The 12494-nt window shown below is 43.9% G+C and overlaps 1 protein-coding gene across 2 annotated transcripts in view; it reads right to left on the bottom strand.

Moving 5' to 3' along the window:
• Window positions 1-3941: 3941 nt before the first annotated feature.
• The window catches only part of PDIA4 (protein disulfide isomerase family A member 4), a 187102-nt gene continuing 178549 nt past the window's right edge, over window positions 3942-12494 (bottom strand). For both annotated transcript variants that reach the window (XM_073630702.1, XM_073630704.1), the window contains one exon: window positions 3942-4500. In XM_073630702.1, coding sequence (XP_073486803.1) covers window positions 4085-4500 — 416 coding nt within the window. In that variant the 3' untranslated portion in view covers window positions 3942-4084. The remainder of the gene's footprint in view (window positions 4501-12494) is intronic.

The raw sequence follows: 12494 nt of genomic DNA, 5'->3' as shown, positions 1-12494 counted from the left end.
TTTTTGCGCTAGCTTTTATCGCAAACTACAGAGCAGTCCTGTTCCAAGCCCGGCTCAGTCCAATAGTTTAGCAGGTTAACAACAATTTTACTCAGTTCTCAGTGACCGTCCCTTTGAAATTTACAGCGAATCCTGGGTTTCCAGTGGGGACCTCTTTGTCCCATTGTCAGAGCCAGCACTGCTTTAAGAAGGGGGGGGGTCCCGGCACCTCCTGTTCTGATTGTCTGGACCAGGTCGTCCGGATTAAAAGTGCACTGCTTGTCCACTCTCCACATTCGGGAAAAACACGGCTGTGGGGCTGGGGAGGACGGGACGGAGAGCCATCAGAGAACCAAGACGAGGGGGGGGGGAGCCAGGGGACGCTGTAGCGGCGAGCTGCCGCTCTGCCGGACCTCCGTAGGCTGTGCTGTATCAAGCACTGATCTGCGGCTCCTGTATGGCCGCCACTTACGCTCCCTCGAGCCAGCCGCCGAGCGGACCCGGCCGCCGTCTCGGAGGAAGGTTATCAGGCCGGCCACGGGCTCTCACCCCGTGCCTTCTGAAACGCCATCCCTTTCAAGCCTCCTTCGTCCACCACCCCACCACCAGGCCCCTCCCCCAATCCTTAGCACGTCACATCCTCCTCCCCCTGCTATTACTGCATACGGTTCATTTACATAAGTTTATAACAGAAAACAAAGACTTTTTTTTCAAAATTTTTCGGGGCTATATTTGTTATGCAAAAAATAAAAACCGCAGGGGTGATCACATACCACCAAAAGAAAGTTCTGTTTGTGGGAACAAAATGAAAAATTTGTTTGGGTACAGTGTAGCATGACCGCAAAATTGTCATTCATAGTGACAGCGCTGAAAGCTAAAAATTGGCTTTAGCGGGAAGGGGCGAAAGTGCCTGGTATTGAAGTGGTTAAAAAGTAACTCCATTTTTTTTCTTAACAAAAACACACATCCCCCTCTGGGTGATCTATGTACATTGCAAGGATTTTAACATTTGTTGCAGATTCCCACCTTTTGTTATTCTGAAGAAATCATTGTGTGTTTGTCTGTGTTAGGCTATGTTTCCACTATTGCGTCCCCAAAGTCGCGCGATTTTGCCGCGATTTTACCGCGACTTTTTAACGCGATTTGAAGCAATGCCTGTATCTATGGACCTCAAGTCGCATCAAAGTGGGACCAAAGTAGTGCAGGGACTACTTTGAAGTCGCTGCGACTTGAAGTCACACAGATATGAACGGTACTCATTGGAAATCATGGGATACAATTTGTCATGCGACTTTTCAGTCCCAAGTCGCATGAAAAGTCGCACTAGTGGAAACATAGCCTTAAAGTGGAAAGTGAATCTAATGGAAATGGTTTTAGAATTATCATTCAGCTGCAGGGCTCTGAGGAAAATGGCAGTCTGCATCCCTTTAGACAGAATTTCCTATTGGGCGTATCTCACCAAAAATTACATTTTTGTTGCAGGGGATGCCTGAAATCTGACTAGTATCTTAGTGCAGACTTCAGGGAAAATCAGTAAGCCAATCACACAAGCAGGAAATGATGTTTCTGGGGGGTGTTCTGTACATACTCTGTGTACAGAACATCTCCAGGTAGCCATGTTGCATTGCATTTTACAGAAAATTACAGAGCTGCAGATTGAAAAAGGAAAAGGTAAATTTTATTAACATTCAATTACAATAGGACTTGTGTCGCAATTGTATATGCTATATATTTTTTTTTTTTTATTTGCCTCCCCCCCCCCCCACGAAAGTGGAGTCACCCTTTAAGATAATTTCCAGGAACATGGCTGGCCTAAATACCCCAAACAAAAGGAAAAAAAAAAAGAAAAAAAAAAAAAAGGATCTTGTATCATCTAAAATGCTTGAAACCCAAACATCGCCCTCTTGCTTGCCAGAGAGGCCACAATAGCCAATTTATTGATGGCTGGATAGCAGAAACCACAAAAAGAAGGGTTGCAAGACTAATGAGTAAATCCCTTATTAAAAAAAAAAATCCTCAATACTGTCCTCGACCCAAATGTAATACGGACCTCTGCTGGAAGAAAATACTACTGACTGGATTGAATTCAATACCCCTAAAATAGAGAATCTCCATATACACAATCCCACAGTTGATCAAGAGGAAAAAAAAAAAAAAAAAGAAAACCACACACACACTCTATAAAAAGCCAATTTGCCGGGGGGGGGGAAATCCTTTCAGATCCTCCAGAAGGCAACTGAATTTCCCCTGGATCAACAATCGCTGATGTTATTACCTATAAATGTTATATCCAGTTATGTTTGTGCTTTCAGGAATGCAACCAGCTATTTTTGAAAACAATCTACTGAGCTGGCCAGAATTAGTTCTTGAGGGACTTCATTACACATTTTCACAGCTCTTATTGTGAAGAAGGCTTTCTGTATATGGAGGTTAAATCTCTTTTCCTCAAGACATAAAGAGTGTCACCTTGTACTCTGTAATGACCTGAAAAATTTATTAAGTCTACACCCAGTTCACTCTATGGATCATCTATGTATTCGGTTCCAGCCCTGCCCCATTTGGGTTCCACGCTGGTTAGCATCACGGTTTGCTGCTTCCCACAGTACCAGGCTTCTGCTGCTCTACCACCTGGATACAGATACTTATATATATTAAAAAATGTCAATGTTAACTCATTCTAGTGGCTAGAATAAATGATCATTTAGGATGAGTTTACGTTCATACCCTTTTAAACACTTTACAATGCAGATAAATATGCATAATTATGCATCAAAATAAACTTTTTTATGCAGGAGTTTTCTGCCAGTTTCTGGGGCAAAATGACCTACCACAGATGTTGCTTCCTTAATACACCCCTGTGCATGCAGCCTTCTTAGCGATAAAGTACTGTGCATCAATTACAAATGCTTTTTTCATAAAATATGGTTCTTTTTTTTTCCCATCCTTCTCTGCATCTATTATGTAGATCTCCCGCAGCCTCTTTATGGACATCTATCTACATGCACTTGTTCCAGCATTGGCTGAACACCACTGCTCAGGACTGGTTTCCTGATGGCGGCAACAGGTGGACCATCCCTTCACTCTGTGTTGGCATAATCGCTTGTAGCCAGCATAATTTACGCATGCGATCGGGTGCACAACCGGGAGGAATTTTTCCATTGTAATAGGAAGTGCCCAAACAGTGATCTCACTGCTGAGCTATTGTGTTCTAACGGGGGGTATGCCGCCCCCCCCCGACAGAAAACACCGGTCAGTGTTCTCAGCCATTGGCTGAGAGAGCTAATCAAATGCCGATCAGCAGGCCTTTTTTTCATGGAATTATAAAAGAAACCACTATGGAGAATGAGAAAACTCCATTAGTTGCCAACATCCCTATATATTGTATAGTTAAAGAGAGAAAGTTACCCCCCGGTACTTTGGGACTTAAGGGCGAACTTTTGAAAAACAGTGTTTTAAAACATAGAAAAATGTATTATTTTATAGCTATAGAAGTGTTTCTCTCATACTATATGCATATTATGTACGGTTTTATGTATGGCGTTGTTACACACCATCATACTTAACTTCTAAAATAAAAAATAAAAATTCTTTTAGAAGTTAAAAAGTAGGATGGTGTGGAACAAAGCCATACATAAAACAGTACATAATATGCATATAGTGTGAGAAACACTCCTCCTATAGCTATAAAATAATACATTTTTCTGTTTTAAAACACTGCGTTTTCAAAAGATCACCCTTAAAGTCCCATAGTACCGGAGGGGTCCTTTCTAACTTTTTTCATGGAAGGTCAACTTTAAATAGGATGCAAGTAGAGGATTTTAAAAATGTACAAATTTACATTTGATGATTAAGAATCATGTCCCAGGCCAACCTTATTTCATAGCACTAAATTCATATATTATGCGATTTGAAATACACAAAAATATAGCATCCATTTTCCAAAAAAAAAAAAAGGGTGGGGGGGGGGGGGGGGAAGTGTTTATTTTACAAAAAACATTTAATTTCCTAGGCTTACAAGATAATCTCAGTTAGTTTTATAACAAAGATACTGTCAGTAATTGTGAGCAACACTGGTACTAGGACACAGTTTGAGGAAAAGCAAAGATTAAAGTTCTTCTTTCAGTTGTTTAGATTTTGAAGCATGTTCCTCTATAAATGTAGACAATCCCTCCAGGTCTCTACTTCCACTTTGGAATTTAATTGGATTGTGTTTACTGTTCTTTGGAGCAAAATATATAGTCGGAAAACCTTCAACTTTGTATTTGTCGTTGGGAACGTCATTGGCAGTAGCATCCATCTTGGCTATAACAATATTTTGCACCGATCTGTATTTTTTACCAAGGTCATTAAAAACCGGTTCCAGTGCTTTGCAGTGTCCACACCATGGGGCATAAAATTCTATGAGTACATCAGATTTTGCATCCATGACAATTTCATCAAATGTTTTTCCGACCACAATTTTGACAGGGCCTTTATTGTTTTTTGGTATGGGCTGGGACTTAAGAACTGGAGTGAGTTTGCCTGCGGAAAAAAAATAAAATAAAATTAAAAAAAATGCACATATCCATACATACATAGTAATTGTAGGCAATAAAATTAAAGCTAATGAAATGTTCCATCTTACATTGAAAAAGGGATGGTCATAGCACAAATGTTGAGGCTAAAAGTTGCATTAATCTGTATAAACCTACAAGACAATGCAGTTTTGGCTTGGACAGATTTGTTGGAAAATAATATACTGTAAATAATTGGATTATAGTAATAATTCAAACCAATTGTTTTCTGTAATTTGTATCACACATTTCTTCAATCATGCGATCTGACAGTCCATTTAAAGTTGATCTTCAGCTTTTAGTGAAATTTATATACGGTAGTTTGTTTAGGCCAACGTCTTTGAATGAATACAGTTTCCTCCAACTTGCTGAGTTGAAGATCATGACATTATCTGCCTGCCTCTCCTCTTCAGCCAGAAGAATTCATAGAATAGAAAGTTCCCTGGGAGAATCTAAGCAGATTATATATATATATATATATATATATATATATATATATATATATATATATATATATATATATATATATATATATATATATACACACACACACACACACACACACACACACACACACACACACACACACACATATATATATATATATATATATATATATATATATACATACATACATACATACATACATACATACATACATACATACATACATACACATACATACATACATACATATATACACACACACATATATACACACACACATATACACATACACACACACAAACACAAATATATACACACACTGAACCAAATGGCCTACTAAAATATTTATTATACTACTACTACTATAGGTGGGTGGTGGACACTTGGAAATACCACCCCCCTATCAAATCAGCTCAGCTACACTACATCTGGGTGGTGGTGGTGGACACAGCAACCTCCCCCCCTTCCCAGATCAGCTCAGGGTGGTAGGGCAGACACAAACACCTCTTCAGCCTCTTCTATCACAACAGCTCAGGTGACTGGGCAGTGGATAGCATGCCAGCCCACACCTCCCACCCCCTTATCACTAGCTCACCTCAGGCAGCGGAGGACACTGCCATTACAATCCACAACCCGCGCTGGCTGGCTCGCTGGATGGATGGATGAATGGCTGGCTGGCTCTCAGCCTCAGATACACCCGGACGGCAGCTAGGAAGGAGGACTGGGGACTTACCATCGACACCCCCCATTTTTTTGCACCCGGGGAGGACTGCCTCCCCCCCACTCCCCCTTGGTATGCCCCTGCCAGAATGTGCCTCACATCCTGTTCTCTCTCCTTCACAGAGAAGCCGAGCGTCAGTATTCTGAAACGGCAGTGACGAGGGGGGCTGGTCAATATTCGCTCCATAAGACGCAGGGACATTTTCCTCCATTTTTTGGGGGGGAAAAGTGTGTCTTATGTGAGAAAAATCTGATACATGGCACACATAGTGGGCACATCTAGTAAAAGGTAAAAGTTTGTTTTGACGACACGATTCGTATGCAAATCAAAGACTTACTCCACTTCAAAGCTAAAGCAGCATTACAGATTTCCCGGAAAAAAGTGTATGAGTCAGGAAACAAATGTGGCAGACTGTTAGCACAATCCCTTCGAACACAAAAGTTAGCATCTTATATACCACACGTAACTTCCCCCGAAGGTCAGAAAAGGAGTCTACCCCAACAAATTACAAAATGAATTCAAATCTTATTACGAGAAATTATATAACCTACCCACGACACCACAGACACCGGAACAGATGACAGAATACTTAACTAAATCGCTAATGCCCACATTACAGACTGAAACACGAGACATCTTAGAGGAACCTATTACACTGCCAGAGATACAACTAGCAATACGTAACACAAAACCAGGGAAAGCTCCAGGCCCAGACGGCCTGACGACTCAATATTACAAAACATTACTACCATCTCTGGGAAATCACTTATTAAAACTGTTCAATAATCATAGTGAGGGGGACATCTTTCATAGTTCTACACTACAGGCCCAGATATCGGTCATTCCCAAGGAAGGGAAGGACCAGACACAATGTGGGAATTACCGCCCAATTTCCTTACTCAATACAGACCTCAAATTGTTCACCAAAATATTAGCAACCAGATTACAGCTACACTTACCCCAGCTAATACACTTAGACCAAGTGGGATTTGTCCCAACCAGGGAAGCAAGGGACAACACCATTAAAGTCTTGAACCTACTCCACACGGCCAACAACACAAACACTCCAAGCGTCTTTATCAGCACCGACGCCGAAAAGGCGTTTGACCGCGTAAATTGGGCGTTTATGTTTGCAACACTTCGACATGTAGGGATCGGCAATACCATGATGAGATGGATAAAAGCAGTCTACACGACACCGACGGCTAGAGTCAGGGCAAATGGAGTACTATCAGACACGTTCCCGATCACCAATGGGACGAGACAGGGGTGCCCTCTCTCTCCCCTTCTTTTTGCACTATCAATCGAGCCCTTCTTGTGCCACATTAGACTAAACCCCAATATCTCGGGAGTAATGATAAACCAGGCACAATATAAGGTGTCCGCTTACGCGGACGACCTTATGTTTTCTATCACAAACCCAATAACATCACTCCCGAACCTACTCAAGGAATTTGACATATACCGTTCCCTCTCCAATATGAGGATCAATCTCACCAAATCAGAAGCCATGGGGGTGGGAATACCACACTCAGGGCTTACACTTCTACAATCTAACTTCCACCTAAAATGGACCAACACAGCACTGAAATACCTGGGTACAAGGATCCCCCAAACACTTTCGAAGCTTTACACACTAAACTTCCCGCCACTACTAAAAACAGTCAAATCACTTTTAAATAATTGGAGCAAGGGACTACACTCCTGGTTGGGAAGGTGTAACATACTAAAAATGTCCATACTCCCAAAGTTCCTCTACCTCATGCAGGCCCTGCCAGTAAACATACCCTCATCCTACCTCAAGCAAATACAGTCGACATTCACCGAATTCGTATGGGCCAAACAAAGACCACGACTTTCAAACAAAATACTTGTCCTCCCCAAACAATATGGGGGTCTGGCATTGCCGGATGCCCGTTCTTACTATCAGGCAACTAATTTGGGAAGAATGGTGGATTGGTGTCGTCACCGAGAAACCAAACTATGGGTCCAAATGGAACAAGATCAAAGTACAGTGCCTCTCCAGAGGGTCCCATGGTGTTACTCAAACTTGCAATCGGAGACCAGGAGACACCCTCTAATAGGTGCGACTGCACAAATCTGTGCCAGGCATATCGCACGGGCAACACTAACTTCGCCGAATTCCCCTCTATACCCAATACTAGGAAACCCATTATTTACACCGGGCTTGAAGGACACGGTCTTTAGAAACATGGCAGAGTCAGGCCTACACCAAGCGTCTCACTTCAGCTCTGGAAGTCGGTGGAAAACAGCCACAGAACTCTCTGATCCCATGGGCATATTTCGCCTAGACTTTTTGAGGGCATCTCAGTTAAGCCATTTTCTGAAAACACTCCAACCTCCCACGAACGCCCAAATTCTTACCACATTAGAAGAACTTTGTTCCGCCTCGGGGGTAGTACCACACACGCTCTCTCTGATGTACAACCTGTTAAATACACCACCGACAGACTTCGTACCACCGGGCCTACTTAAATGGGAAAGAGACCTAGACTGCAATTTTACCACACCCAAGAGACAACAAATCCTCCGATTCACGCACAAGTCCTCTATCTGCGCCAAAACCCAAGAGACAAACTACAAAATTCTCACTCAGTGGTACAGAACCCCAGCACTGCTACACAAGTTTTTTCCGACGACATCCGACCTCTGCTGGCGATGCCAGACAGAACCAGGGACATTATTGAATATCTTCTGGTCATGTCCCAGACTAGCGAACTTTTGGCAAACAATACGGGAGATAGTAGGTAAATTTACAGATTACAACATCAGTGACGACCCAGCCTTTTTCCTCCTACACGCATCAGACATCCCGATAAAGACTTACAAAAACTCAGTGACCCGACACCTCTTAGACGCAGCTAAAGCCTGCATCCCACTACATTGGAAGTCCACAATACCACCAACCATAGACCTTTGGATGACCAAGGTGGAGGAAATTAAGAGTATGGAGGACCTTATCCACACTGCACAAAACAAACAGGAAAAGTTCTCCAAAACATGGCAGCTGTGGAACATGTTTATATACTCCAGTGAAGGCCAAGCTATGAGAGAAACCTCACTGACTAATTGACCTCTTACTAGGCAATTTTATCTTAATTTCTAAACTTTTGCATAGAGAACAGATAATGACGCTACAGTTACATTTTTGTTACACCTTATTAACACACTCCATGATCGCTGCGAATGCTTCCCTTTACCCCTTTCTCTCCCTTTTCCCAACCCTATCCCCTAGCCCCTCAACCACCCCCCCTTCCTTATCCTTTTCTTTCCTTCTCTTAGTAGGATACTCCTACAATTAAATTGTGGGTAAAAAAAAATAGAAGGGAAGGAGCTCATGGGACTGTACTAACCTAACATGACACATAGTAAGACGCATATAGGTTCCTTTCCAGGGTGGAGAGAAGCCTACACCTATTTTTAGTGACTAATGCATATTGATGTGTTATATAATTGTTATGTTTGCTGTCAATTCTCTGTACATTGTACTGTATCGGTCCATGTGGGCCTCCTTTTCTGTTATAAATAAAAAATTAAAAAAAAAAAAAAAAAAAAGTTTGTTTTGACCAGCTTGGAACTCCATTTAAACCAGGGGTCTCAAACTGGCGGCCCTCCAGCTGTTGCGAAACTACAAGTCCCATCATGCCTCTGCCTGTGGGAGTCATGCTTGTAACTGTCAGCCTTGCAATGCCTGATGGGACTTGTAGTTTTGCAACAGCTGGGGGGCCACCAGTTTGAGACCCCTGAACTAAAAGCTTAAAAGCATTTAAACCTCACTAAATGTTGGACATTAGCTTTAAATGTAGAAAATTGTACTCTGTTTGGTATCATTGATTCCCCATACTGAACAAGAATCAGAGAACGAAGAGGAGAGAGTTGTCTGACGAGCTCAGCATGTAAAATTATAGACCAACATTGTAAAGACTGTAAGACCATCTGCAGACAGCTTGATGTTCCTGTGTGTATAGTTAGACATTATTAACCCATTAACAATGCCTGCCAGCAGCCCTTTGAGTGGGCTTTAAAGCCCAGGAATGGCATGGCTTCTATATCATGTGACTACTGTGACTGGCTCTCACAGTGGTCACATGATTGTGAGCCTGCCCTGCTGGCTCCCATTAAGAAGCTGGGACCGGGGCGTGGTCTCGGCGCAGACAGATGAGGAGGTGAACTAGCTGAGCTCCCGGCCTGAGGTGACTTGCCAGCCATATAATACAGCGCTAACCCCACATTCACAGCTCCTCCAGCTTTGGTAGTAACCGAGAACACAGCAGACTGTCATTACCGGCAGTTCCCGACATGGAACGGTACCTACGGCCGAATTTACAGGCGGCTTCTACTCCGGCTGGGAACAAGATGGCGCCAGCCATCTGTAGCCACGCTGCTCCAGATCCTGCAGTACCGCAAAAAGGAGAACATAGCAATGAAAACGACATGCCTCCATTCTCCCCTCCTAGCGACCTCTCTCCATGCATGCCCCGCTCCTTTATTATGTCCCCTGAGACAGGGACATTCCATGAGGACCCGAGCAACTGACTGGCAGTGGATGCTTCCCCACAGAAGCTCAACTACAGCCACAACAAATCAACAAACCCCCGGCTGCAGGGTTCTACTGCACAGGACACAGTGAGTACCATCTCAAAAGACACCACACAGCACAACCCTCCCTGCTTTTTTAACAGAGCAAACTGTGTGGACCTTCCTGCAGCAACTACCTACAAGAGCTGACTTTGAAGCCTTAGCAAACAGGGTAGAATCAGCACTGAGGGGAGAACGACAAGTGCTTAAGCAGGAAGTATCAGAGGTAGATGACAGGGTAGCAGCATTGGAATGGGATAAAGGGGCAATGGCACATACGGTAGACCACCTCCAATCTGCTCACACTGACCTGTCTGATCAAGTAGTACAGCTCCACCTACTTCTTGATGACCTTGAAAATCGCAGCCAGAATATTCGGCTCCGGGCCATCACAGAGACTGTGACACAGGCGGAAATGCATTCACAAGTTACCGCCATCTTTAACAGGTATCTTGACCGCCCCCCAGACACAGAAGTTGCTATTGATAGGGTACACCGTACCCTCGGCCCCAGACCTACCCCGCAAGACAGACCCAGAGATGTACTGTGTCGCCTGCATGCCTACAAGCTCAAAGAAGAAATTGTTCAATAGGCATGGAGAGTAGGAATTTTGGAATTTGACGGGGTCCCCGTCCAACTCCTGCCGGATGTTTCCAGAAAGACCTTGCTAATGTGCAGAGCCCTGAAACCCCTGCCAGAGAGAATCGTGGAGCTAGGAATGTCCTACACATGGGGCCACCCATTTCACCTAAAAGTACCAAAGGCAATCGCTCCTTCCCGCTGCGACATCCCTCGGAACTACCTGACCTATTCAACTTTGCAGAGATGGAGCCCATACAAGTTCCAAATTGGCTCATTATTGATGTTTCAGCTGATCCACCAGGCGGTGCACCTCAAGGCAGGCCCCAACAAGCCAGAGACAATTGCCAATACCGTAGGAACAGACAACGGCCATTAAGGAATGAAAAACGACGTTGAAGACTGTTCAACTACCCCATGCAGTTTTTCTACGAAGCGCATCATAGACACTTGAAGTAAAAGACCATTCCCTCTCATATTGAACTTTGGAGCCCCTCTTGTGGAACCTACCGGAACTCCTCCTCCCTCCCCTTCATAATGTTATGTGTATATTATAATATATATTTATGGTCGTGGCCCTAAGACCGAGACAAATGTGGATCACAAACACGCGACAAGACTCACAACATAAATAGACCTGAGGTGTGGCTTTTGGTCGTCTGGTAGGTATGGCAAGAAAAGGGGCCATACCCAAGATAAGTAATGGATGATTGTGAAGGAGAATTTGCTGAGGAGTGCTGTAAAAAGGGGAATGGGAGGGAGGGTATCGTGCACTGGAACTGACAAAGAGGAAGGGGAAGTGGTCAGCTTAAATACCCTCCGGACTCCTCCCATAAATTCAGGCCAGCATACTGGCCTTCTAATTTATGGTCGTGGCCCTAAGACCGAGACAAATGTGGATCACATAAACACGCGACAAGACTCACAACATAAATAGACCTGAGGTGTGGCTTTTGGTTGTCTGGCAGGTATGGCAAGAAAAAGGGGCCAAAAATAAGCAAGTAGGAAAGAATCTTTATTGCCTCTAACCTCATTGAGTGAGCTTGGAATATATATCTGGTGAAGCAGGCAGACTTTCATCTGCCTAGCTTCTTGGTCACATGGTCTGGTACTCCATGCTGAGATGTGGCTAAGGCTGCATCGATCCAAAGGAATGTCCAGAACACCGCCCGGGGTCTAGGCCTAAGTTGACCAGTAGGACCCCAACATGTTTAATAAACTGACTGCAACTCAGGGGGTTGGACAGAAAAGGCAGTAACGGGCTGGAGACTGGCTGGGTAGGTGAAAGAGCAGACGGTCAAAAGGGCGTGCTGGGCACCAGGCGTTGCTGGCTCGAAAGAAGTTGATATCCACTCCGGGTCCGGTTTGTTGCATTTTAGAGACCGTAAGATGAAGGACATAGTGACTTGGATACCGGCCAGGTACAGCCTGATAGTGATATCAGCGAGAGCCAGCTGATATGAGCAAGAGCCAGCTGTGTGTGGCAATAAGATATAAAAGGCTAGGACATGAGTGATGTCATCTGCTGTGGTTCCGGGACAAGTGGCAAGGAACCTACGGCAGATGTTCCAGGCCGTGCGATAAACCTTTAGTATGTTGCTAGACAGTGAGTGGTT

The sequence above is a fragment of the Aquarana catesbeiana genome, linkage group LG05 (assembly GCF_042186555.1).
Source record: "Aquarana catesbeiana isolate 2022-GZ linkage group LG05, ASM4218655v1, whole genome shotgun sequence".
Lineage (NCBI taxonomy): Eukaryota > Metazoa > Chordata > Amphibia > Anura > Ranidae > Aquarana > Aquarana catesbeiana.
This window is presented reverse-complemented; position numbering and strand designations above follow the sequence as displayed.